The sequence below is a fragment of the Conger conger genome, chromosome 2 (genome assembly GCF_963514075.1).
Source record: "Conger conger chromosome 2, fConCon1.1, whole genome shotgun sequence".
NCBI classification, from domain to species: domain Eukaryota; kingdom Metazoa; phylum Chordata; class Actinopteri; order Anguilliformes; family Congridae; genus Conger; species Conger conger.
Window position 1 is genome coordinate 31,719,640 of NC_083761.1, and position 26,208 is coordinate 31,745,847.

General features: G+C 39.1%; 1 protein-coding gene across 1 annotated transcript in view; it reads left to right on the forward strand.

Annotated features, from left to right (window-relative positions):
* zbtb45 (zinc finger and BTB domain containing 45) overlaps positions 1–26,208 on the forward strand; it is a 52,684-nt gene that overhangs the window by 8,858 nt on the left and 17,618 nt on the right. Inside the window, exons 2-4 of the mRNA XM_061229242.1 lie at positions 9,380–10,610; positions 17,152–17,283; positions 19,298–19,465. Of these exons, the coding sequence (XP_061085226.1) occupies positions 9,633–10,610; positions 17,152–17,283; positions 19,298–19,465 (1,278 nt within the window). The 5' untranslated portion in view covers positions 9,380–9,632. The remainder of the gene's footprint in view (positions 1–9,379; positions 10,611–17,151; positions 17,284–19,297; positions 19,466–26,208) is intronic.

Sequence of the window (26,208 nt, forward strand, 5' to 3'; positions counted from 1 at the left end):
GCTAAGTGGTTGCTAGGTGGCTGCTTGGTGGCTGCTAGAGTGTTGCTAGGGTGTTGATAGGTGGTCGCTAAGGTATTGCTAGGGTGTTACTAGGTGGTTGTTACGGTGTTGATAGGTGGTTGCTACGGTGTTGATAGGTGGTTGCGTGGGTATTACAAGGTGGTTGCTAGGGTGTTCTAATGGTATTACTCTGTGGTGGCTAGGGTATTACTAGTCATTTGCTAAGTGGCTGCAAAGTATTCATAACGGCCAATCAGAAAGGTTAGGTAAGGTGGTATTGCATTAATGTTATTACCTGAATGAAAGTGTATGAACCATTAGCACAATATATACTTCATATATGAGGTGTGAATGTCACTAGGGTATTACCAATCAGTTGCTAGGTGGTTGCTAGGCATTTACAACAGTCAAACAGAGAGGTAATGCATTACTGCATAATGCAAGGCAGTTGGCTTCATGAAACTATATTATGAGTATTTAATGAGTTTAATTAAGTCTCTGAAGCCTAATCAGTTTCTAGGTGCTTGTTACGTATTCATCGCTACAGCCAATCACAGTCATGAGTCATTATTGAATAAGGCAATTGATTTAATGTACTATAACAACAATGAGTGTCCAATCCTAATTCACTCCCTACTCCCCAGCTAGACCACTCCGGTCTGCCAGCTCTGGTCGCCTTATGGTTCCCTCACTACGAGCACCTGGCGGTCGAGCTGCACGTTCACGCCGGTTTTCCGTTCCTCAGTGGTGGAATGACTTGCCTACCACTGTCAGGACAGCAGAATCCCTCCCCCTATTTCGACGCAGACAAAAAACACACCTTTTCAAACTGTACCTTAGTCCTCCCTCCTGATTCCCCCCCTTTCCGATATCCCTATCCCTCTTGTCTAACCCAAAACATTTTTTTTATAGAATTGCACTTATGATGACTATGTTTAGAACAGCACTTCATGTGTATTTTACTAGTTATGGATGTGTTGCTTTAACTTCTGGAAGTACCTATGTACTGTAAAAAAATTCTTAAAATTCTAATTCCAACTGTCACACACTAGCAAAATAACATTCCACCATTCATTTCCAAGGCAGGAAAATCTGAATAAAAAGTTAAATAATTCAAAAAGTATACGCAATCAATACAAAAATAAATAGCACACCATTCATAAGCAAGCTGAATAGTTTAAAGTTTGAACAAAGTTTCTAGGGGAAAGTATGGCGAAGTAGGTCACTACCAAAAAACTGTGGAGAATAAAGATTGGAGATAACATAAGTGTGCTATCTTACAGCGAGCCCACTAGTGATCTATATTATATGTTCAAGCATAAGGGAAAAGTATGTACTTATATTCCAATGCATTCACTTCTTTCTTTTTTTATTTTGTAAACTCATTTTTTTCTGAAAACCACTGGTGCCAAGATTATTGTGAATAAAATCAAACAAAATGAAATTATCTCAAGGATTTGGCCTTGCTGTTCCAATACTTGTTGAGGGGACTGTATATAAAAACTTTATTAGGTATTTATTAGACACATTTTTTTGACTTATTGGTGTTCTGCTGCTGTAGCGTATCCACTTAGAGGTTTGATGTGTTGTGAGTTCAGAGATCCTCTTCTGCATACCACTGTTTTAGCTAATGTGTGGTTATTTGTGTTACTGTCACCTCCCTGTCAGCTTTGAGCAGTCTGGCCCTTGTTTTTCACCATTCTGATGGTTGATGTGAACATTAGTAACTGAAGCTCCTCGCCCGTATCTGCATGATTTTATTTATTGCACTGCTGCCACACTATTGGCTGATTAGATTAGGTAGATTGTAGCGTTAGTTACTGGCATTATAACAATTCAACAACAGTCCAGTCCAATTCCAACTTGCATTAATATCAGAGCTCTAGCTAGATTTCAGACATGCGTAGGGTTTTAGGTTAATTTAAGTAAAATCATGCAATCAATACACTATAATTTAATACAGCTCATTCAATGACATGTCTGAGAATAACAATGTCGACAACGTTACAGAGCTAAATCATAACAATATTGGCAAGCTAGATATCCTGGAGCTGTGATGCTAGGTTGCTTTCTTTTTAGATGCATGGCCGCTGTGCTGCTGTGTCTGCCGTTTCGACTTTGCAAAGCACCATAAGAATTCTCACACTTTGGATGCTCTGTTTTTTTGGATGCCCTAAATGTGATTTCCTGGTACCAACTCACGGCATCACATACACGGCCCACTTCTGTGGTCTACAGTATTAGTCAAAAGTTTGGACACACCTTGCCTTTTTCTGGCTTTTTTAGTTAATGTTTTATTTCCACTGTTTGTAATCAAGCAATTCATATGTGGTCAAAGTGCAGATTCTCATATTTTATTCAACCATGTTTTTATACATTTTGGTTGCACCATGTAGTAATTCCAGCACTTTTTATACATCGCCCCCCATTTCAATGTTTGAGACAAATTAACATAATGTCAAATAAAGTAGTTTTGTATTTGGTTGCGTATCCATTGCATACCATGACTTCCTGATGTCTGTCACCTATGAACATCAACAGAATCTGGATATCTTGTTCTCAGGTTGTCCTACAAGCGATACTATAACTCTTTGCATTTGATTCTATGGGAATTGGGGGGTGGGACTAGATTCGGCTATAAATGATGCTGATACAGTGTAGAACACATTTGTTGGCTTTAAAAATGGCTTTAAGTCATCAAGGGTCCAAGGTATCAAACCAGCCTCAAACAACTGTGCTGTTTCTAAATATACTGTAGATACTTCAAGGGTTGTTTCTCCTGAATAATTTTTCCATTGAGTTCAACAGGAATTTAGTCAGGATAAATGTCCTTTGTAGTATCTACGGCACATCTGGCAGCAGCAGGATGGTTTGAGGCTCATTTGATACCTTGGACCCTTGATGACATAAAGCCATTTAGCCAGCAAATGTGTTCTATACTGTTTTGGCGTAATTTACAGCTGACTCTAGTCCCACCCCCCAGTTCCCATAGAGATCCATTCAAACACAAATAGATTTTTGTATCACTTTTATGACAACCTTAACATATGATACCCAGATCCTGGTAATGTTGATAGGTCACAGACTTCAGGAAGTCATGGCATGCAAGCAATATGCAACCAAATACAAAACATGACTATTTTATTTGACATCATGTTAATTCGTTTCAAACATTGGAATGCAGGGCTGTATATAAAAAGTATTGTAGACTACATGGTTAAACAAGGTGACCAAATAACCAAGACCACTGTAACGGAAGCGCCACATAAACATGGAAATTTAAATTATACAAGCCGTATCGGTGTGGGCTCCCAAGGGTTGACGAGACAGGCAAGACAGGGTCAAACATCATCAGTACTACATCATGGTAGAGATAGAAGTCCTTTAATTACTTTGATGGGAATATCAGGGCATTGATGGCTAACAGCCTTTCTGAGCAGCAGTACAGAGCAGAAGATTCTTTCCACCTGCTGAGGCCAAGGAGCAACACACAAAAATACCCTTTAATAAAAGCTGAGAATTTGCACTTTGACCACGTATGAATTGTTTGATCACAAACAGAGGAAATAAAACATTAATAGGAAAAAGCAGAAAGAGGCAAGGTGTGTCCAAACTTTTCACTGGTACTGTATATCAACCAATAATCATAGTGTGACCCAGTGTGGGAGTGACGTTTTCAACTTGCTTTCTAAGGAAGCAATAAATTCATGAAGACAGAAGTAGTCTTTTTAAATTGCCCATCTCAGCTGTGCAAACACAGGCACTTCAGAATGACCCGGGTCTTATGCTGGTGCAGTTTCGAGATGTTCGATTTCATTTTCATCAATCAATCAATTTCTGTGTTAGCATAACGTGTTAGCTTAGTATAAAGACTTGAAGCCTATAGGAGTCAGTAGCCTACCTCAAAATGAAGAAATGCTCCTTACAGCAACTTCACAAGGTATTGTGTATTTGAAATACATGTGCAGGGAAAAAATGGTAAAAACAGGAAATGTTTTACAATAGAACCATAAAACGAACTGAATAAGACGCAATATATATAGCCTGAAATAACAAGATAAAAATAAACAATTAGTTTACCTGTTTTGTGATCTGGCTTTAAAAACGATCCATTTTCACATTATTGTCAGGCAGGGGTGGACAAGGGGGAGCTTTTAACTTTTAACTAGGCTATAATTAGACCCGCCATTTATGTGATATCATTTTAGCTAAAATTGTTATAGCCTTGGGAATGAAAGTTAATGGATTTCGTGTGACCATAGCCTAGGCTTCTTCAGCTATAGGCTATGTGAAATTGGCTTGGGCAATAGACCTAGACAGATAGAGGCTATTTTGCTGTTTCTCAATTCCGATAGGTACATATCTAACTAAAAGCACCGCCAAGAATCATAGGCCTGCATAACGTTGTGTCAGATGTAACATACCTGTATATGTTTGTTTCTTATAAATAAGCTGTTAATTGAAAGCATTAGCATCTATTATTGAACATGTGCACTGACCTATGTGTCAATCAAAAACCACGCCCATAGCCCCTCAGTGATCTGCTCTCAACCACTTTCGACTGCTGATGAGGTGCTGCTATGCTTTGCTGTAACCCCAAACTTCCTGTTTAAGAAGTTTCCATTTCACCCCTAACGTAACTATCTCCCGGGAAAATTCATAAAATTGGAGAAACTGGCATAGCTCTTTTTTATTTTTTATTTTTATTGCACATGTTGAATTAGGATATACAGTCAGGTCCAGAATTATTGGCATCCTTGATGAAACTGAGCAAAAAAGGCTGTATAAAATAAACAACACAGATAATGAGCTATATTTTATGTCCAAACATAAAAAACGATATACTTTTATCTTTATACAATTACTCAGATTTTTCTTTTCTTTTTATTGAGTAATTTGTTATTTTAATTAAAAATGTAGGTGTCAATTATTGGCACCCTTAAAGATCATTTTAAATAAAACCAAACAAAGTTAAATCTGTAGTAAAATTCTACTTATTTAAGTTAATCTCAGTCTTAAGGAACTGTATTGTGGCCTTCCATCACTTCCTGTTTCCCTAGGGGATAAAAATGAGGTAACACACATGTAAAGTCCCTTTGTCATCCATCACCATGGGGAAAGTCAAAGAACTGTAAAATCAAAAGATAGTTGTTGACCTACAGGTCAGGTAATGGGTACAAAAAAATAGATAAACAGTTAAACATAACACTAACCACTGTTGTGGCAATAATCAAAAAGTTTCAAATATCTGGAACAGTTGCAAACTTGCCAGGAAGTGGTTGCAAGTGCATGTTGCCCCACGCACAGTGAGGAAAATGGTGAGGGAGGCATAGAAGAACACAAGGACCACAGTTCAAGAACTGCAGACTTGAGTTGCATCTTGGGGTCACAAAGTCTCTAAATCAACCATAAGACTCCACCTCCATACCAACAGTCTCTTTGGAAGGGTTGCACAAAGAAAGCCCTTACTGAGAGCAACCAACAAATTCAAGCGTTTGGAGTTTGCGAAACGTCATTGGAACTATGACTGGAACAGGGTGCCATGGTCAGATGAGACCAAAATTGAACTTTTTGGCCATGTACACCGTCGGCATGTTTGCCATCAAAAAAGGGATGCATACAAGGAAAAGCACCTCATACCTACCGTCAAATATGGTGGTGAATCATTGATGCTTTGGGGCTGTTTTGCTACCAGTGGTCCAGGGGCTCTTGTTTAGATCAATGGCATGATGAATTCCACCAAGCACCTTTTAGCCAAAAACCTGGTTGCCTCTGCCAGGAAGCTGAGACTCGACCGGACCTTCCAACAAAACAATGACCCTTGTCATTGATACTTCAAAATCAACACAGAACTGGTGCCGTGAAAACAAAATCAATGTTTTGCAATGGCTATCTCAGTCTCCGGACTTAAACCCTTTCGAAAACATGTTGTCTGAATTGTAGAGGGCAGTCCATAAGCGCAAACCTATGAAAGGTTCTGCATGGAGGATTGGTCCAAGATCCCTCCAAATGTGTTCTCCAACCTTATTAAGCATTATAGAAATAGGCTCAGTGCCGTTATCATTGCCAGGGGAGGCTGCAAGTACTAAAAACAGGGGTGCCACATTAAAAAAGAAAAATCTTTAAAGAAATTTTTTATTTGAAAAATGTAATTTTTGTTGATTCCATTGAATAAAATATGTTGGGAAAATTACAATATATCTGAGTAATGGTATTATTTGTTTTCTACAGTCTTTTTTGCTCATTTTCATCAAGGGTGCCAATAATTCTGGACCTGACTGTAAAATTGCTTTAGTCATAGGCTACATAATCAGCTCTTGTATAGGCTCTCTCGAACACGATGAGCCAAAGCACAACTGTCTCCAGTATTTGTAATGTAGTTTAGAGAAGTATATGTGTTAGAAATCATCCATGTGTAAGAAAATTCAGTTTAACTTCAGCATCAAAGAACCAATTACGGGAAGGTATTAAATGAGCATCAAACCACCATGCTGCTGTCAGGTATGCAGTAGATACTAGATATGGTAGATACCATTGAGTTCAACAGGAAAATTTGTCGGGAGAAACAATTCTTCTAGTATCTACTGAATACCTGACAGCAGCATAGTGGCTTGAGGCTCACTTGATACCTTTGTCTCATGACTCATGACTCTCTTATTTGATATTGTTATTTTGTCTCAACGTTTGAAATGGGGGACTGCATATAAAAAGTGCTGTAATTACTGCGCTTTGACCACATGTATATTTGATTACAAACAGAAAATAAAATATTCAATCAGGAAAAGAACAAAAAGATAAGGTGACCCCAAACCTTTGAACGTTGTATGCAGATTAAAACTAGCCAGCTAGTTAAAACAGCAATGTTACATCATGTTTTCTTAATATGATCCTTTCCATTGGTGTGAGTCACAGAACTTCTTTTGGTTTGTAAGTGAAGTTTGGGAGGGTAGAATATTTAATAAACGGATTGGACTGCAGCCACATTGACAGTGAAGTGCATCATAACTAGTGGACTGACTACCCACTAAGTTTTTGTAGAATAAACTCTTACCGTCACCATGCCAAATTGCAGCCAAGTGCACACACATTCTGGTAGGCCTATGCTTTGGAGTAGCCAAGTTGTTATTAATCAAAATCAGAGACTTTTGGTTGGCGTGCCCTATGATTGACATATTTACAGGTGCACATGTTAAACGATAATTCATCCTGCCAGTGAACAGGTTGAACAATAAATGGCATAGGAGTTGTGATGAACGTTAAATTCCAGTCAAATCAAGCCAGTTTTCTCAAATGCTTGTTCTGCTTTTATAAAATCAAGTGTGTTTTCATTTAATCATTCCGGTCTTTATTACAATTAGTTCAAGTTTATCAATTATATTTTTCTTTAACTGTCTTTTTATCATTTATCAACTGCATTTTTATCATTTCATTTTTGTAATGCAACAGCCTCCCTTCTTATTCATATAATAAGGTCATTTATATAATAATATAATGAATATAATAATGTGATCTGCTAAATCAGTTTCAGCTTTTAAATCAAATCTTAAAACCTAAAGGTTTTTTTTTTTCTGTATAGATTGTTTTTATATATATACAGTGGTGAAAAAGTGTTCTTTTTTTTTTTTTGCATGTTTGTCACACTTAAATGTTTCACATCAAACTAATTTAAATATTAGTCAAAGACAACACAAGTAAACACAAAATGCAGTTTTTAAATGAAGGTTTTTATTATTAAGGGAGAAAAAAAATCCAAACCTACATGGCCCTGTGTGAAAAAGTGATTGCCCCCTAAACCTAATAACTGGTTGGGCCACCCTTAGCAGCAACAACTGCAATCAAGCGTTTGCGATAACTTGCAATGAGTCTCTTACAGCGCTGTGGAGGAATTTTGGCCCACTCATCTTTGCAGAATTGTTGTAATTCAGCCACATTGGAGGGTTTTTGAGCATGAACCGCCTTTTTAAGGTCATGCCACAGCATGACTTTGACTAGGCCACTCCAAAGTCTTCATTTTGTTTTTCTTCAGCCATTCAGAGGTGGACTTGCTGGTGTGTTTTGGATCATTGTCCTGCTGCAGAACCCAAGTTCGTTTCAGCTTGAGGTCACGAACAGATGGCCGGACATTCTCCTTCAGGATTTTTGGGTAGACAGCAGAATTCATGGTTCCATTTATCACAGCAAGTCTTCCAGGTCCTGAAGCAGCAAAACAGCCCCAGACCATGACACTACCACCACCATATTTTACTGTTGGTATGATGTTCTTTTTCTGAAATGCGGTGTTACTTTTACGCCAGATGTAATGGGACACACACCTTCCAAAAAGTTCAACTTTTTTGCCCAGTCTCTTTCTTATGGTGGAGTCATGAACACTGACCTTAACTGAGGCAAGTGAGGCCTGCAGTTCTTTGGATGTTGTTGTGGGGTCTTTTGTGACCTCTTGGATGAGTCGTCGCTGCGCTCTTGGGGTAATTTTGGTCGGCCAGCCACTCCTGGGAAGTGGGTTTTCGCCATTTGTGGATAATGGCTCTCACTGTGGTTCGCTGGAGTCCCAAAGCTTTAGAAATGGCTTTATAACCTTTTCCAGACTGATAGATCTCAATTACTTTCTTTCTCATTTGTTCCTGAATTTCTTTAGATCTCGGCATGATGTCTAGCTTTTGAGGATCATTTGGTCTACTTCACTTTGTCAGGCAGGTCCTATTTAAGTGATTTCTTGATTGAGAACAGGTGTGGCAGTAATCAGGCCTGGGTGTGGCTAGAGAAATTGAACTCAGGTTTGATAAACCACAGTTAAGTTATGTTTTAACAGGGGGGGTAATCACTTTTTCACACAGGGCCAGGTAGGTTTGGATTTTTTTTCTCCCTTAATAATAAAAACCTTCATTTAAAAACTGCATTTTGTGTTTACTTGTGTTGTCTTTGAATAATATTTAATTTAGTTTGATGTGAAACATTTAAGTGTGACAAACATGCAAAAAAAAATAACATCACTTTTTCACACCACTGTGTATATATATATATATATATATATATATATATATATTATTATTATTATTATTATTATTATGTATTTGCACGTCTAATATGTACCAGTATTTTTGTACTCTTAGCCAAATTTCTATTCTTCTATTCTTGTACTTTGCTTTTATTGTATTTTTCCGTCTGTCATTTTTCTGTTTTTCTTTGTTCAGCACCTTGTGCTCCTTGCTAGAAAGGTGCTCTATTCATATTTTATTTGTATTATTATTATAATACATACATACATACATACATACATGAATACATCCATGTCATGTAGGCACTGAACATTTTTATTTTATGTGAATATGTGAATATTGAAAATCAGATAATTTATCTCCCAATTTCTCTTTTCCTATAGGGTTGTACAAAAGCTTGAAACACAAAGAGAAGAGTGAAAAGTCTACTATTGAGAACTCTATATCTGACAACAGAGAACACTGCTTTCTTGCCACTCTGATGTCTGGGTGTTCTCTCAAGAAAAGTGTCCTGGAGGCTAAAGGGCACAAAAACAGTATTTAAACATCCAGAGACACAGATAACTGGGATTCCTTGACAGACACCCTGTGCAGTGACTAGACCCCTCCTACACACTCTTACCTCAGACTGAAGCCATGTCATCTGGTACAGAGACAGTGCACTATATCCATCTGCACAACTCCAGCCAATCAGTCCTGGAGGCCTTGCGCTCCCAGCGCCGCGAAGGCCTTTTCTGTGATGTGACAGTGCGCATCCATGATTCCTCACTGCGGGCTCATGCCTGTGTTCTGGCAGCTGGTAGCCCTTTTTTTCAGGACAAACTGCTACTGGGCCACTCAGAGATCTCTGTGCCACCTCTCGTACCTGCAGAAACGGTCAAGCAACTGGTAGACTTCATGTATAGTGGGTCATTGGTGGTGCTCCAGTCCCAGGCTCTCTGCATCTTGACTGCTGCCAGCATCTTACAAATAAAGACTGTCATTGATGAGTGCACCCAAATAATTTCTCAAAAGAGGGGGAGTGCTGTTACTGGCACCGGGGGTATTCTGCCTAAACAGGAGGAGAGAGGGGGTAAAGGGAGGGAGAGGGGTGGTGGAGGGAGTGGCAGTTTCCAGACCTTCCCCAATTTTGGAGTCAGTGACTGTAGTTCAGGTAACATGAACACAAGTATAAACAACAATGTCAGTGGGAGTGAGAATGACACGGGCAACCCGGAACAGTCAAGCCCAGTGGGATTGATCCCACTTGTAGGAATGGGACCCAGTTCTGGGTGTGCATCTGGTGGTTTGACTGGATCAGTTTTATTAAAACAAGGCACTGCTTGCACCCAAGATGTGAGGTACAAGTTACGAGACCTGCTTGCGCAGACTGCTAATGGTAGCACCAGTCAGCGGGACAGCGGGAGTGTCAGTGTTTGCTGTAACACAAGCGGTAACAGAGAGGAAACCATTTGTGGGAACATGACTGACCTAAGTGTTGTAAACTGTGAACCTGTCCCGGGATTGGAAAGATACAGTGAGGAGGAGATGGACGGACGAGAGAGGGAGCGTGAAGGAGATAGGGAACGAGGAGGAGGACACAGCAGAAAACAGAGACAGCCACTCAGGTTACAGGTAAAAGATAAATGGAGTAAATTGCTCAAATCGTAAAAGTCATTTTGGATACATGGTGAAAAATGGTGAGCTCCTTAATGTTTGGGACAAATAAATTGTTTCTCTACACAATTTTTAATCAACTGTAAACTAATCAAATACAGTGTTTCATTTGGTTCTGCTGCCTTGGCAGATCATCTCGGCGTGGCAAATTTGCATTTATATTTTTATTTCCACAGTAACTACTTGTTCACGCAACCACCATCACCGGGTGGCAAAGGTGAGCACTCCAATCCATAGTCTATTTATCAGTGGCCTGGCCTCCTGCAAGAACAAGAGGCGTTTTAATGTTTAGCTAAATGCTTTCACAGCTTCACATCCTCCAGGAGAGCTAAACACAGCCCCAGCTAATATATACAATGGGCTTCAGAATTATTGGCACCCTTGATAAATATGCACAAAAAATACTGTAAACTGAAAAATAACAGTTGTTGACATGCACTTTATTTTCCAACACGTGTAACGTAGTGTTCTTTATTAGTGAGGCAATGGAATCAACCAAAGTCTTACATATTTCAAATAAAAAAATGTATTGCCCCAAAAAACAGGTTTCACAATTATTGACACCCCTGGTTTAACCCCTGAATTTCAATTTTTTGTTTGTTTTGTGACTCTGAAATATGTCAAATTGACAGACAGTGGAAGTGGGGTTTTATTTGAGAATAATTTCAGATTTTGCCTGTTTCACTGATATTTTTTATTTTCTCCTCGTTATTTAAATTAGGAGGACTTGCAACTTGAAATTAAAAAGAAACTAACGTGAATAGCACTATTATAATAGTTTATGTGATGTTTTCACTGTTATATAGATATTAATTTTCATATCTTTACATTCTGTGACTGTTCACTGTCATAACCATAGCCATTGTTTTGGAGGCAATACAGTGCCTAATTGTACTGGACGCAGTTTATCACCTGCGAGATAAACCTGCTAGTCACCTGCATGTAATCATTCAGTTACTTGCCAAAACATAATAATTAGTGGTTATTATATTAGTAGGTTCATAATTTTGGTTTGATGTATGATGATCATTTAGCCTGTTTAATGTATTATTGCTTTGCATAGTTATTTTTTGCTTGTTTCATTGGTTGCAGTCATCAAAAAAGGCCCTTTCAGTTATTTGACCCTTTCAGTTCTCTGAGCATGTTTCTGGCACATATTTCTAGATATTATAAAGCACTGCCCTATTAACATGGCTGTAATATGTGGTTACTCCATACAACAATCCTATAATTTCTGATAAGGTTAGAGAACACATTTGGCTGGATTTAATGCTTTAATTCAGACCACAGGTTTTTGATGGGGTTTAAGTATGGAGACTTAAATTAGATGGCCATTACATAGTATGCTTTGGGTCATTGTCTTGCTGGAAAGCACACCTACAGCCCTGTCTCAGCCTTGTGGTAAAGTCAACCAAAACTGTCTGATATTTTGTGGAATCCATTGTACCATTGATCTTAACCAGTTTCCCTGGACCTCTGGAATTAAAACATAACTGACCAACCACTATATTTCACCATGGGTAAGAGGCACATCTCCTTTTATAAATCTCAGTTTTTACGCCAAACAACCAGATGCTGTATCTTTTATACATTGCCAGTCACGGGTGCTTATAATTCTGGAGCCCAATGTATGCATACATATATGCATACATGTATACAAACATACATTCATACATACATACATACATACATATATGTATTTTTTAAATTTTTATTATTATTATTTTTATTAGGAATACTATTATTATTAGCTATGGGTTTGTTTTACCATTTAGGTGGTTTTCAAAGTAGATGTATTAGTTAGATGTCCGTCTTTGGGCCTGTTTTGTCCAGTCTTAATTTCAACACAATCCTGGTCCCTATGGATTGACCAATTAATAAATTGGCTGCCATTTTGAATGGTTATTTTTTCACTTTTTCTTTTGCCATCGACATAAATCCAGCACAGTGCTTAGCACGGTTGCCTCAGAGCAAGAATGTCATTGGTTCAAATCCAGCCAGGGCCGTTTTTGAGTTTGTACATTCTCTGGGTGCCTATGTGAATTTCCTCCATGAAGGCCTCTGTGCTTGCCGACTGCTTCTATGCTACTTGGACCCTGTCAAATGCTGCTTGCAGTTATATATATTTTTCTTTGCTAAAACTGTAAATTGTAGAGCTACAAAACTTGGCAGGTAGGTTCACTTACTCCACCACTAGTGAGGTTATCGCGGTAATGCCTATCAGCCTCATGGCGGCACTGTAATGCAGCCTTTTAAGCTTTAGCCCATAACTCCTTAAAGGTGCAATTGGTAATTTCGGACTCCTAATGGTCAAGAGAGGAATTGCAGCAACAAACTCCCTCAAACCACAACAATGTTTATCCCTCCCTCCCTCTTTGTGAACGTGCTGATGTTGAGCCCCCCCACTCACTCGCTCCAGGTTCTCATGCAGTGTTTTGGACAACCGAGCCTGCCGTCTTTTCGTAGTGTTCTAGTAAGAAAATGTTGTGACTTGATGCTGACTTCAGGGCTTGAAGTTCTCGGGCATGGTGCCGGTCCACAAAATAATATTCTCGCAAAAAAACATAAATTAAAGAGAACCCAATGACCACTTCCCGGCCAAGTCAAGATAATACATAACTTTGCTACTTTCCCCCCTAAAATTATAGTATGTACAGGAGGAATTTAATTCCATGTAATATATCAATATAACAATATTCTTTTGTAACTTTTGTAACGCAAGGTCTTAATACGTAAATGCCATAAGGCGATCCCACGTGTTTTTGTTCTGGATGCATTCTACCCAATCACATTCAGTCTTGCAAAAATGTATTCTTCAATTACCAATGGTGTGCGAGTAAGGAAGTTTTTTAATCAAATGAGTAGGGAGCTACTGTCAGTCCGTCAATCTACGTGCTGTGCACAAAATTCAAAGTATCCACTGAAACATGGAAGTGAAGTTCATTCAAACTCAGGAAGACACAAACCTAATTTAGAGGGAAGTGAAAATGAATGGAGATGGGCTTGGGTTGAAGAAAATGTTGGGCAACTGCGTAACACTTGGTGCAAGAAACTCTGTGAAGCTGTTGTTGTATCTGAACAGTGTGTGTCAGGAAACTTATACACGGCATTAGGAATGTTTATCTGACAAGTTGAAAAAAGGAATGTTTTCCTTAAATGCTGATGAGTATACAAGCCTGAACGTGGATAGAATTCTTAATAGTTCAAAGTCCTAGTTAGCTATTATGATGATGATCTTGGCAAAGCATCTAGCCTATTCAGTGTTTCCCGCTGTGGTTTATAGTTAGCCTTACTATAAACTCCTCACGGTCAAGAGAGGAATTGCAGCAACAAACACCCTCAAACCACAACACTGACTTCCCACGGTCTATGAATGTAATGCAAATTATAAAGCGTTATTATACAGTTCAGTGTTCTCATGCACTGGTTTGGAAAGCTGACCGTGACAAACGTGACAGAGCCTGCCGTCTTTTCATATTCTAGTCAGAAAATGTTTGGTGACTTTATGAAATGTTTACAACAGTATATTTTTAACTTGCTGAATTGACAAATATCCACCTGAGGCACATGCTTGTGCACCGATGCTCGCAACACTCGCTACTATGTTCGTAATGCTTCAGGTGGATATTTGTAAATTCGTAGAGCTAACTATGGCTAATTTGCTTGTTGCTACAGATAGTGAACTGGCATTGTTTCATAACTAGATGTGTAGTCTTCGCTTGGATAATAAGTAATTGTATACAAAGTTTCAGTGATCGCTTGTCTGAAGTGCAATTTGAGGAGCTAACTGCAAACAATCAGAATAAGCCCCCCCTCCCCCCACCATTGGCTGTGGCAATTAGAACCAATTTTCAACCAATGAGCGTGTATTATTGTATAGCTGTACAATGGTTTGATACAGATTGACAGGCCATCAACTGTATATTTTCAAATACATTGGTCTTGTAACAATGTTTTAACACAAAAATCTTACCTATTGTACCTTTAACAGTTTGATACAGATTCCTTGGCTTTCCTTGGCTTATCCCAATGAAAATGTGTATGATTTATTTGACATCTGCCAAATTTTTTCACCATTTGACATTTTTTGCTAAAAACAATCATGCAAACTGTTTGACATGTCAATTAATTGTTGTGGGTGTGAGCATTTCTTCTAAAACAGCTGTAACTTATTATTCTGTCTGATCCTCACCAAACTTGGTACACATACAGTCCCTTCAAAAAGTATTGGAACAGCAAGGTCAGTTGATTTTTTTTTTTTTTTTGCTATACACTGAACACAACTGAATTTTAGGTCAAAAGATGTACTGTACATGAGATGGCAGATCTGAATTTCATTTGCTGGTATTTTTATCTAGATTTGTTAAACAACTTAAAACGTATCACCTTTTGTATCAGACCACCCAATTTTTAGGTGAGCAAAAGTATTGGAACATGTGCCTACCAGGTGTTTCTTCTTGCCCAGATGTGTCACGTCACCAATCCTGTTAGATTGATTGGTTAAACAGTAAATAGTTCTGAAAGTCTACTCTTGGTTTTAGACATAGGTTTTGCCTGTGAAGACTGCATTTGTGTTAGAAAATATAGACAAATATGAAGACCAGAGAGCTGTCTTTTGGAGAAAAGCAAGCCATGACTGTAGGAGCAGGATGAATTCAGAACAATCTGTCTGCCAACTTACGGAGAAATGCATACAAACTAATTTCATCTTGCAGCAAGACAATGATCCAAACCGCACTGCCTACACAACTAAGGACTTAAAAATATTATTTTAAAACTTATTTTCTTTAGGGAGAAAAAGTGGAAGGCTTTAGACTGGCCATGAAAAAGTGGAAGGCCTTAGACTGGCCAAAAGGTGGAAGGCTGTAGACTGGCCAACCGGAACTGAAAGAGGCTGCTGTAAAAGCCTGGAAAGCATCACAAAATAAGAATGCAACAGTTTGATGATGTCAGTGGGTCGCAGGCTTAATGCAGTTATTGCAAGCAAGGAATATGCTACCGAAATAATAAAGGATTAACCAGGTGGTTGTTCAAACTTTCTAGTTTTTATATGGTATTTGCACAAGAGGGCATTGAAGAAACAAGATGGAAGTATTAAATATGTCCATTCTTTCGTTTTGGAGAAGTCTTAGATTTATTGTCCTATTTTCAACTGGTTAAGAATGTTCTTCTCGTAGTGCGCCACACTCCCCTATCCACACAGTTTGCGCCACTGGCCTACAGGCAAGACAATGAAAATATTTGACTAACATTAGGTTCACTTAAATTAGACTGCCTTTTTAGGACTATTAGACTATTACTGGTTATATTCATTTAGCTAGCCATCTAACATTAGCTAGCTAGCTAGTTAGCTTTCATATGGTGATGTAATTGATAATGTTAGCTAGCCAGTTTGCTTTCATGACAATGTTATAGTTGTGCTTTTATCTTAACTTGGCTAGCTAGCTAGCAAGAATTATTAACAGCGTCCTTACCTTAGCTATAGAAATAAGTTAGCTAGCTTGTGAAAATTGACAGTTCTCATTACCACGGCCTGACAGTTTTGGTAAACTTTTATAGTGGGAAATTTAGGCTGTTTTAAAATACATTTAAATAACTGCATAATAAAAACTATGCACATTTGTTTTGTTGTTGCCTAAAGACAACTGGCAGGTGTCACATTCAACCACCATGTTAATTCTTTTAGTGTTGTTTAATTTCATGCAATAAAATTCTCTTCTCTGTAAATTCTATACTTTTTCTTCCCTAAACACTGAGCGGTCTGATGGCAAAGGTGCTGTGTTTTAAGTAGTTTAACATATCTTGGTGTAAATACCAGGAAATAAAATCTGAAATTTGAGTTTAAATGCATTGAAAATGTGAACCACACAACCATTCTTGATTTTATGAAGCTTACTGTGTAAAAAGTGCTGGAGGTTTTTTTTCTGCTGTTGCTAGGCAACTGCAGTCCGCTCCTGTCAATCACATGGCTGATGTCCTGATGTCACTAGCGAACTGATTTCACTGGAAAGCTTGGTTTGTTAGTCGTTTTTTAAAAACAACAGATGAGTGGAGAGTTCTTGCTTTTGCTCTTTTGGAGACAAACCGAATAAGTAAGCAACATTTGTGAAACCACATATGGATGGACTGAAATGGTATCATAGGCAACAAACAATTGCTCCTCCTAATTTGCATATTTATTTATATCGGACCAACTATTTTGGAATTGTGGATTTATCTTGTTTGGAAGCTTTCCGATAATGAGAACCACGCTGATATGTTTAGTTTTAAAGATATCTGGGGAGGTAAGGTCCAATATGAGTAAACTTTGAGGTCTCCTGAATGGATGGTCATTCTGGTTAAATAAACACATTCTAACACTCTCATACGGGTATTTAAATAAAGTGTTCAAATATAAAAGGGTGAAGTAAGAAAGTGATTGCTCCTGCTTGCAAATTTCAATATGCAATTGCCCTTATTTAAGATTGTTTTTTTTAATGTTTTTTCTCTCTTTTCTCAGGTTCTTGGGGGAGAGCAAGTTGTGGTGAAAGATGAAGGGGGGGAGGAGACACAGGGAGGGGTTTTTGAATTGGAGGAAAGAAGAGAGGGAGAGCAAGTGAACACGCAGGAATCCATGGAAACATACAGTCAGGTATTGTTGTGTCTCACTTTATATGTGAATGGCTCCATGCTTCAGATACATTGAGATTGAGTAAATATTTCTGGAGATATGACTGTTTGAAAGATCTTGTTGTGAAATTTGCCTTCGTCATCATAAAATACACCCACAGACCAAGAACTATATGAAATTGTTGCTGGACTTGGTAAGCACCGGCCTAGGACCATATTTGCCTATTGTCAAGTGACTGACATACCTCGTTGAAATATGCATACGCAAGAGCACTTATGCAGTACATACGACATAGGGGAGATTCGGAAAGCTCTAACAAGATGCTAGAGCAAATGACTATGCTGAGCCGGCCTACAATTCAAGATCATACTAGCTAGCTAGCAAGCAATTCACAACACAGTGGAGATTGCAATAAACAATATCAGCGTCTCAGTCATCATTGCTGTCTTTTAATCTGAACACGTTAAGTACTATACAATGCTTCTCTTTATGAATACTTGGCAGTTTTTTGCTGATCCAACACCAAGCAGTACTAATTCATTCATTCCCATCTATTGCCTCAAAATTAAAGCCTCAGCTTGGGACAGCTTCAGGGAAATTTCATCTGACTTGAGAGGTTAAGAATGTGGTGACGTGATCTTTTTTTCATGTCATAGGTTTGTAATTTCCCAGTTGGGAAAAGTATTTTCACAAGAAAAAAAGATATTTCAAGCAAAGGCTGGTAATGGTAGGCATCGGCAAAATGAAGGGTGGGCTCACAGCTGTAGAGTAGTGCTCACATTTGCTTTTCACACAACCAAGCCCTAAACCACTATGGATTATGGGCAATCTTGCTCCAAATGACTGCTCTGCCTGTTACAGATCTAAATGCAACGCGACTACCCCTACTGTCGGAACACAGAAGTATTTTTTCCCAGCCAGCAACATTCTTGTCGCAGCAGCAAACTGCCAAATGAAACACAAAACCAATGTACGTGAATGCGTATTCACACAAATCTTGTTCAAAAAATCTCTCAAAATTAATTAAATTCAGAAATGTTAATCTTGGTCCTCATAGAATGAATGTATGGAAATCCTTTTAAAGACATTTTTTTGTCCCTTTTAAAATAAATTAATACTTTCGGACACAGTTTCACGTTATGTTAATGCGTCACATGAGCTGAATTGCAGTACTTTCCAAATTGCATGTTCTGCAATGGCTATGTCAGTCTCCAGACTTAAATCCCAACAAAAATCTGTAGTGTGAAATGAAGAGATGGGTCTATAAGCGCAAACCCTCGGATGTCAGTGATTCTGAAAAGTTATGTATGGAGGAATGTTCAAAAATCCCTGCAAATGTCATATTTGCCTCGGCCCAAAAATGATTAAACTAGGGGTGTCCATAACTGTGGAACCTGATTTTTGAGGACTTTGTAAGACTTTGGTTGGTTCCATTGAATCACTCATAAAGCACACTACTGGAAAATAAAGCCTATGTCAATAACTGTATATATTTATTAGTTTACAGGACTTTTTGTGCATATTTACTGAGGGAGCCAATAATTTTGTAGCCTGCTGTATGTACAAGCTCAGTGCAGATTGGAGGGTCTCACCAGGTAATAAGTGGGAAATGGAAACCCACGCCAGAGATGGAAAAGGCCCTCGGTTTAAAAGTCCTTCCTCCAATCCCTCGTTGATGGTCTGACATTGGAATTGGGATTGTTTACTGTCCTTACGACCTATCCTAAATATTTTCCTATAGCTGAGTAATCTTTTTAAAAGCGGTGCTCTGCAGTGATCCCCGCATCACTCGAAAGGTTGGCCTGGCGATCCTGCATGGCGTCATACCGCATGACAGTGCACTCCGCAACATCGTGGAGTGGGTTACTATGTTGAGTTCTTTAGTAGGACATGGTTCTGTGATTCATAAAATCTCAGACATATGCGCCATATTGGTCTATTCTTTTGACTGTTTCATTTACACGTTATAAATGCCTGCCTATCTCAAGGATGTTGAGTTTTTGCATATGCCTATCTTTTTATTCTGCTTTGACAGGAGGGGGTGTTCTATGATGAGGGTGCGGCATATTCAGAAAGTTTTTGGTCACAGACAGCGACAGAGTCTGAGTACCCACCATCCTCTGAGCCTGTGACATTTAACACCAGAGGAAGAGTCAGCAAGCCAATGTCTCCACAACCCTCTTCGCAATCAATCAACAACCAGGTTCTTTTTATTTTATTGTGTGTGACTTGAAAATGGTTTCTGAGGGTCAGCAGTGTTGCCAGCGTATGTATGGGAATCTGTTTCTATTATGTTTCCAAGTAAGTGGACACATTGGGCCTCATTCACAAAATATGCATTAGAGCAGATTTGATTTTTAACTAATATGTTGGCATTTCTGATTGTTTTTTTTTCTGAATTTGTTCATTGATCAGTTAAAGCAGTTGATTACATTGTTAATTCAATTCACCTGGATTCTTGGGTCTGAATTAGTCACTGGTCTTAAGTCAAAAACTAAAACTAAGAGGCTCAATGGCTCTGCAGAACCAGAATTGAACTGCAGTAAAAAGAAAAGCAGGTTTTATATGCAAGTCAAGCTTGTAAGTAGTAGACTGTTGTAATTTGCATGTGCAAACAGTGGCTGTATGAAATGAGGCAGAGCCTCCCAGTGTCCCTTTTATTAGTTGTCACAGCTTACTGGGAAGTGTGAAGTGAAGGAACTCATGTCTTTCACCAACAGCTCCAAATGCAGATGCACGTCCACAGACATGTATGTGACCAGGCAATGCTTTCAGTAAGAACATCAACTGTGCTGGCCTCTCACCTCTGATCTGTGCAGTGTGGTAAAAATCTGCCAGGAGTTTCCCCCTCTGGCATAGCTCTTAGAGTCAAAGAGGTACACAAGCCTCCTTATCACAACAAGGTGAGAGCCCACAAGGAGGACTCACAATTTTGACAATTTACTGCAGTACATCTTTCATATATGGAGGTGGAAATAAAGCTCATGATGTTGTCAGTGAAAATTTTTTTTACACAATGTTGCATTTGACATAGCATACTCTGTCGGTGGCAGATTCTGGGCTGGCTAGCTTTTAATCATGTTAGAATATGTACATTGTTGCCATGTTTGAACATGATAATGTGTTTGGCTAGTTGCTGAACCAAGAAGTGAAACAAAATCGGTAGCCTACTGTCTATACAGGCACTCACCTGCATTTTGTGTAAAATAACACACATTTATGGCGCCATCTCCATCGCTTTGGCAGATAAAACTTGTTAATGTAAATAATGTTAAAACAATAATGGCAGGTATCCAGCCAACGTAGTCGCAGACCAACTATACCTACCACTAAGTGTACCTACTGCTTACCTAAACTGCTGTCTCCACTACATCTCCAGGCAAGCTACAGTCCCCTCTAAAAGTATTGGAACGGGAAGGTAAATTCCTTTGCCTTTGCTATACACTGAAGAGTTTGAGGTCAAAGGATGTACATGAGATGACAGATCTGGATTTCAGCTTTTATTTCCTGGTATTTTTATCAAGATTTTTTATATCAACTTTCGTATCAGCTTTAGGTGAGCAAAGTATTGGAACATGTGACTGACAGGTGTTTCTTGCTGCCCAGATGTGGCGTGTTAGATTAATTGGTTAAACAATAAATAGTTCTGAATGTCAACTCTTGGTTTTAGACCAGAGAGCTGTCTTTGGGAGAAAAGCAGTAAGGACTGTAGTCTCTGGTCAGCAGTTGGTGTTAGACTGACGTAAATAGATTCAATATTTGTAGTTCTGCATCTTTTTAAAAGCGGCGCTCTGCAATGGTCCCCGCATCACTCGAAAGGTTGGCCTGGCGATCCTGCATGGCACCCTTGCCTTGCCAAGTAATTCTGATGCTTAGAACAAAGGAGAACTGGTGTACTGAGCAACAGACATCAAACAGGTCGACAGCAGATGATGACAGAAACATTGTGAGACAGTGACATCACAAACACAGGGCAGGGGTGAAGGTATCTCAATCAGCCATTCGAATAAGACTTAGAGAGCAGCAATATAGAGGCTATACCATAAGCAATATAGAGGCTATACCATAAGATGCAAACCACTCATCAGTATTAAGAATCGGAAAGCTAGATTACAATTTGTAAAGAAGTACAGAGAAGAGCCACAAAAGCGTTTTATAGACTGACGACAAGATGAACCTCCACCAAAGTGATGGAAAGGCAAAAGTGTAGAGAAAGAAGGAATCTGCTCATGATCCAAAACATACAATCTGTGATGCACAGTGGAGGAAGTGTCATGGCTTGGGCTTGCATGGGCTCACTAATCTTTATTGATGACGTAATTCATGATGGTAGCAGCAGGATGAATTCAGAAGTCTACAAAAACATTCTGGCTGCCAACTTATGGAGAAATGCGTCCAAAGTAATTGGGAGGAACTTCATGCAGCAAGACATTCACTCAAAACACACTGCCAACACAACAAAGGACTTCATTAGGGAGAAAAAGTTCAAAGGTTTTAAACTGGCCAAGTCAATCACCAGGGGCCTGCGGAGAATCCACACTAAATGATTGCATATGTACAAATGAGGAAATGTTCATACAACAAAAACTATTCTGATTTATAAAACCTTGCCTGCCAATGTGCAATTTCCTTTTATAAATCCCAATCTTCATCTTCCAGCTGAAAAATCCTTGTGTTCCAAACACCCTCTCCATCTGAAGCCTGCCAAAGCAGCCATTGCACATCGTTATACACGGTCATCACCCAGCCATTTTATAACCCTTTCACAATTAGTGGAATTGCTTAACACTTTGAATCAATCAGTGTGGACGAATTGATATTACCTTGTTTCCAGTCATCCGGTATTTCTCCAGTTTCTGAAGACTGTCTCAAAATACTTGCCAATGGTTTAAAAATGATCTCACTTAACTCTTTGAGTACCCTTGGGAATATGCCATCAGGGGCTTGCTGCGTTATTTGTCTTTAGTTCATGTAATGTATCTTGCAATTCTTTATCCCCTATCTCAATATTGGCTAAGACATTCTGAGTATTGAGTCTGCCTTCCGGCCTGTTGCTAACCTCCTCCCTGGTAAAACTCTCAACAAAGTAACCGTTTAAGGCATCAGCAATATCTTTATTCTTATACAGCAGTTCTCCTTTGTTAATCTTAATGCACTTAACCTGTCCTTTAACCTTCCTTTTCTACTACAGTATTGAAAGAAATGTTTGGGATTGCATTTTGCAACTTGGTAAATTTGCCTTTCAAACCTTAGTTCTTTTTTAAGCAAGCATATTACAATATTTAGCCTTATTACTCTCAGTGCTGTCCTTTTTATATATCTTACATTGTTTATTCTTTTTTTTTGCAAAGTCTTATGTATAGCTTTATTCATCCACTGTGGAGACTGTTTTATAAACGTACTTTTCAGCACCTTTGGAATGAATTTACACTGCGCGTCAAGTATAATCCTTTTGAACCTTCATTCACAGTCCTGCAATCAAGAACTTGCTCCCAGTCTATATTGATCACATCTTTTTAAAGTGATCTTTTGAAAGTAATGCATTAAAACTTATTGTGGAATGATCATGAGTTGGTGAGTTTCTGGAATCTCTTGCACATTAAGATTTTCTCTTACATAAACAGCCACACCCCCATCTCTCTTCCTGGATCTATCCTTCTTAATAGGTTTATACCCCTCTATATTATATTAATCTCTATCTTCATCCACAAGCCATGTCTCTGTAATCCCTATGATGTCATAGCCCCCAGTAATAATAACAGCCTCAAGTTCCAAAATTTTTGTTTTATACTTCTACCATTTAGATAAAGACAAAGTCTGTTGATTCTATGCATCCTCTCCCATTCCCTCGCTCCCTGCTGTCCCAAGCCTCTATTACTAGAATTTTGGCTTGAAAAGATTTTATTAGTGCTCTCACCATTATATGTAGCCTTTACTGTTCTGTATGGGCAGTCTTTGCCTCCCTGCCCATTTCACTCTCTATCCTCTCTGCCCCCCAAGTCCCTAGTTTATATAATCCTGTGCTACCCTAAGCATACGCTAACCCAGTGCAAAGGTTCCCCTTCGGATCACACCTGTCCCAAAAGGAGACCCGTTGCCCCATAAACCTGTACCCCCCTTTCCTACAAAAATTTTGTAGCCACATGTTAAACCTCCGGATAAAGTCCTGCTTCCCTCTGTTTGCACATCGTACAGGTAGAATACCAGAGAAGACTACAGTGGAGGTTTCTGCTAATTCTACAAATTTGTCTTGCAGAACCTCAAACCTGCCCTTACCTATGTCATTGGTCCTTACGCGGACCATGACCACTGGATCCCTCCCTGCTCTGGCCAGGAACTTGTCCGCATGCTCCAGGCAACACACCGTGCAAGATTCCTTTTCGCGAGCACAGATTATGCTGTCTACCCCTCTAATAATTGAGTCACCCACTATCACAAGCCCTTTTCGGGGAGGATGTGGCCATCAGGATGCCCTGAGGCTCATCAATCCTCCCTCTATCAGGGACAGGGGCCAGGTCCAATTCCTGCAAGAGCTGGAATCATTCAATTCCATTTTATTTGAATTACACAAATTGTCACAAAGCAGCTGAGACCCCCTCAGTGCAAGCCTAGGGCGACAGTGGCAAGAAAAAACTCCCTGACTAACAGGAACAAACTGTGAACAGAACCATAAGGAAGCCCTGCTTCTGACCGGCACTGGGCAGACAGTGAAATCTATTGTATGGTCAGGAATACTACACCTAATTTTGGGACAGACTGAATTCTCTTTACCATTCATCCAATGTGTCTGACTGCTTAAAAAATCATAATTGCAGTGTGTTGCTTGGATCCTGTTAATTAACGCTTGTAGTTACATTTATTATTTGTATTATTCTTCGGTACCCACTACTCAACTTCTTGAAACTACCCAGGTTGGCCCATAGGTGAAGCTATTACAACCACCTTTATGTGCTCTTGCTTGGCTCAAACTGCAACAGATGCAACTAGATTTTCTGCCACTTAGATTTTTCTTCAAAACCTTTAAACAACATTTCCTCCTCTGTTTGACCAATCGGAAGCATTCCTACTGTAATTTTCTCTCTGTCCAAGGCTCTTTAAAAGCCATAGAAAGAAGGTTGATTGGCAAAAAGAAGGGCTGCTACAAGCCAATTAAATTTAAGGGCATGCTACAATTTCACATAATGAGCTATGATTCCTGAACGCGATTCCAATCGTAATGAAACCTGACACGACCTGTATGTGATTTGATGCATGGTTACAGAACTTGGTCATTCTTGGCCTATAGCTAGTGTTATCAGATCAAAACTCCCAATCAAAACATAAAAAACGTGTTGCTATTATGGATAGTATGGCAGTCATCATCAAAATTCAACACTCATTTGTCAAACTTAGCAGTTATCTACCTGTTAACACCAGTCAACCATGCTTTGCTGTGTACATATGTCAACTGAGTGATCAAGGTTAGTGTGTGGCTCTTTTTCCATGAGTAGAGACAGGTCACGTATTTTGATAGCTGGCAAATATTGCCTTATCAAAAATGCTGTGTGCATATATAGTGGGCTATAGAATTATTGTTGTACGTTGCTCTGGATAAGAGCGTCTGCCAAATGCCATTAATGTAATGTAATGTATTGGCACCTTTAATAAAAATGAAGAAAAAAGGCTGTATATAACATACAACACAGTTAATCTATATGTTATGTTCAAACATCTTAGGAAACAATACGTTTACTTCAGTACATTTAATATCATGTTTCAATAGTTTTTAATAAGTAATCAAATGTTCAAATTATTCGCACCCCTAACAATTATTATAATTGTGTTAATCTCAGTGTAAATGAACTATATTTTGTCATTCCATCACTTCTGATTTGATAGAAAATGAAATATAAAGAAATATATACAAATGAGGTAACGAGCATGCAGAATCCCTTTGTCATCCATCAGCATGGGGAAAACCAAATAACTGTCACTTCAGAAGAGACAAATGTTTTTTGTTTTTTTTAAAGATATTTTTTAGGCCTTTTTCAGCTTTATTGGACAGTATACAGTATAGAGAGACAGGAGGAATGGGAGCAAGAGAGAGGGGAAGACATGCGACAAATGTCAGACGGTCGGATTCGAACCGCCGACATCGCGGCTCGCAATGAGCATGCGGTCAGTGCTCTACAGGCTGCGCCACCGAGACACCCATAAAGAAGAGACAAATGTTAATTAACCTTCATAACCCTGGTAATGAGTACAAAAGAATACATAAATGGTTAAACGTTATGTCATTATACAAACTTGCAAGGAACCTCCACCATGCTTCACTGTTGCATGAAGACACTCATTCTTGTATCGCTCTCCAGCCCTTTGGTGAACAAACTGCCTTCTGCTACAGCCAAATATTTCACATTTTGACTCATTAGTCTAGAGAACCTGGTGGCATTTTTCTGTGTTTTTGTGCATAGTTGAGTCGCTTGGCCTTGTTTCCACGTCAAGAGGTATGACTTTTTGGCCACAATTCTTCCATGAAGTCTTCTGACCAGACTTCTCCGCACAGTAGATGGGTCCCACTGGTTTCTGCCAATTCTAAGCTGATGGTACTGCTGGACAGATTCCGACTGCAAAGGGAAGTAAGCATGATGTGTCTTTCATCTGCTGCACAAGTTTCCTTGGCCGACCACTGTGTCTACAGTCCTCAATGTTGCCCGTTTCTTTGTGCTTCTTTAACAGAGCTTGGACAGCACATCTGGAAACCCCTGTCTGCCTTGAAATTTCTGCCTGGGAGAGACCTTGCTCATGCCGTATAACTACCTTGTGTCTTATTACTGTGCTCATTTGTGCCATGGTGTATGACTTCTGCCATTAAACTGTCTTCAGCAACCTCACCTTGGAAGCAGAGTTTGGCTGTTCCTCACCCAGTTGACCTCCAGTTGATTACTCTATTTTAATAAAGAGACT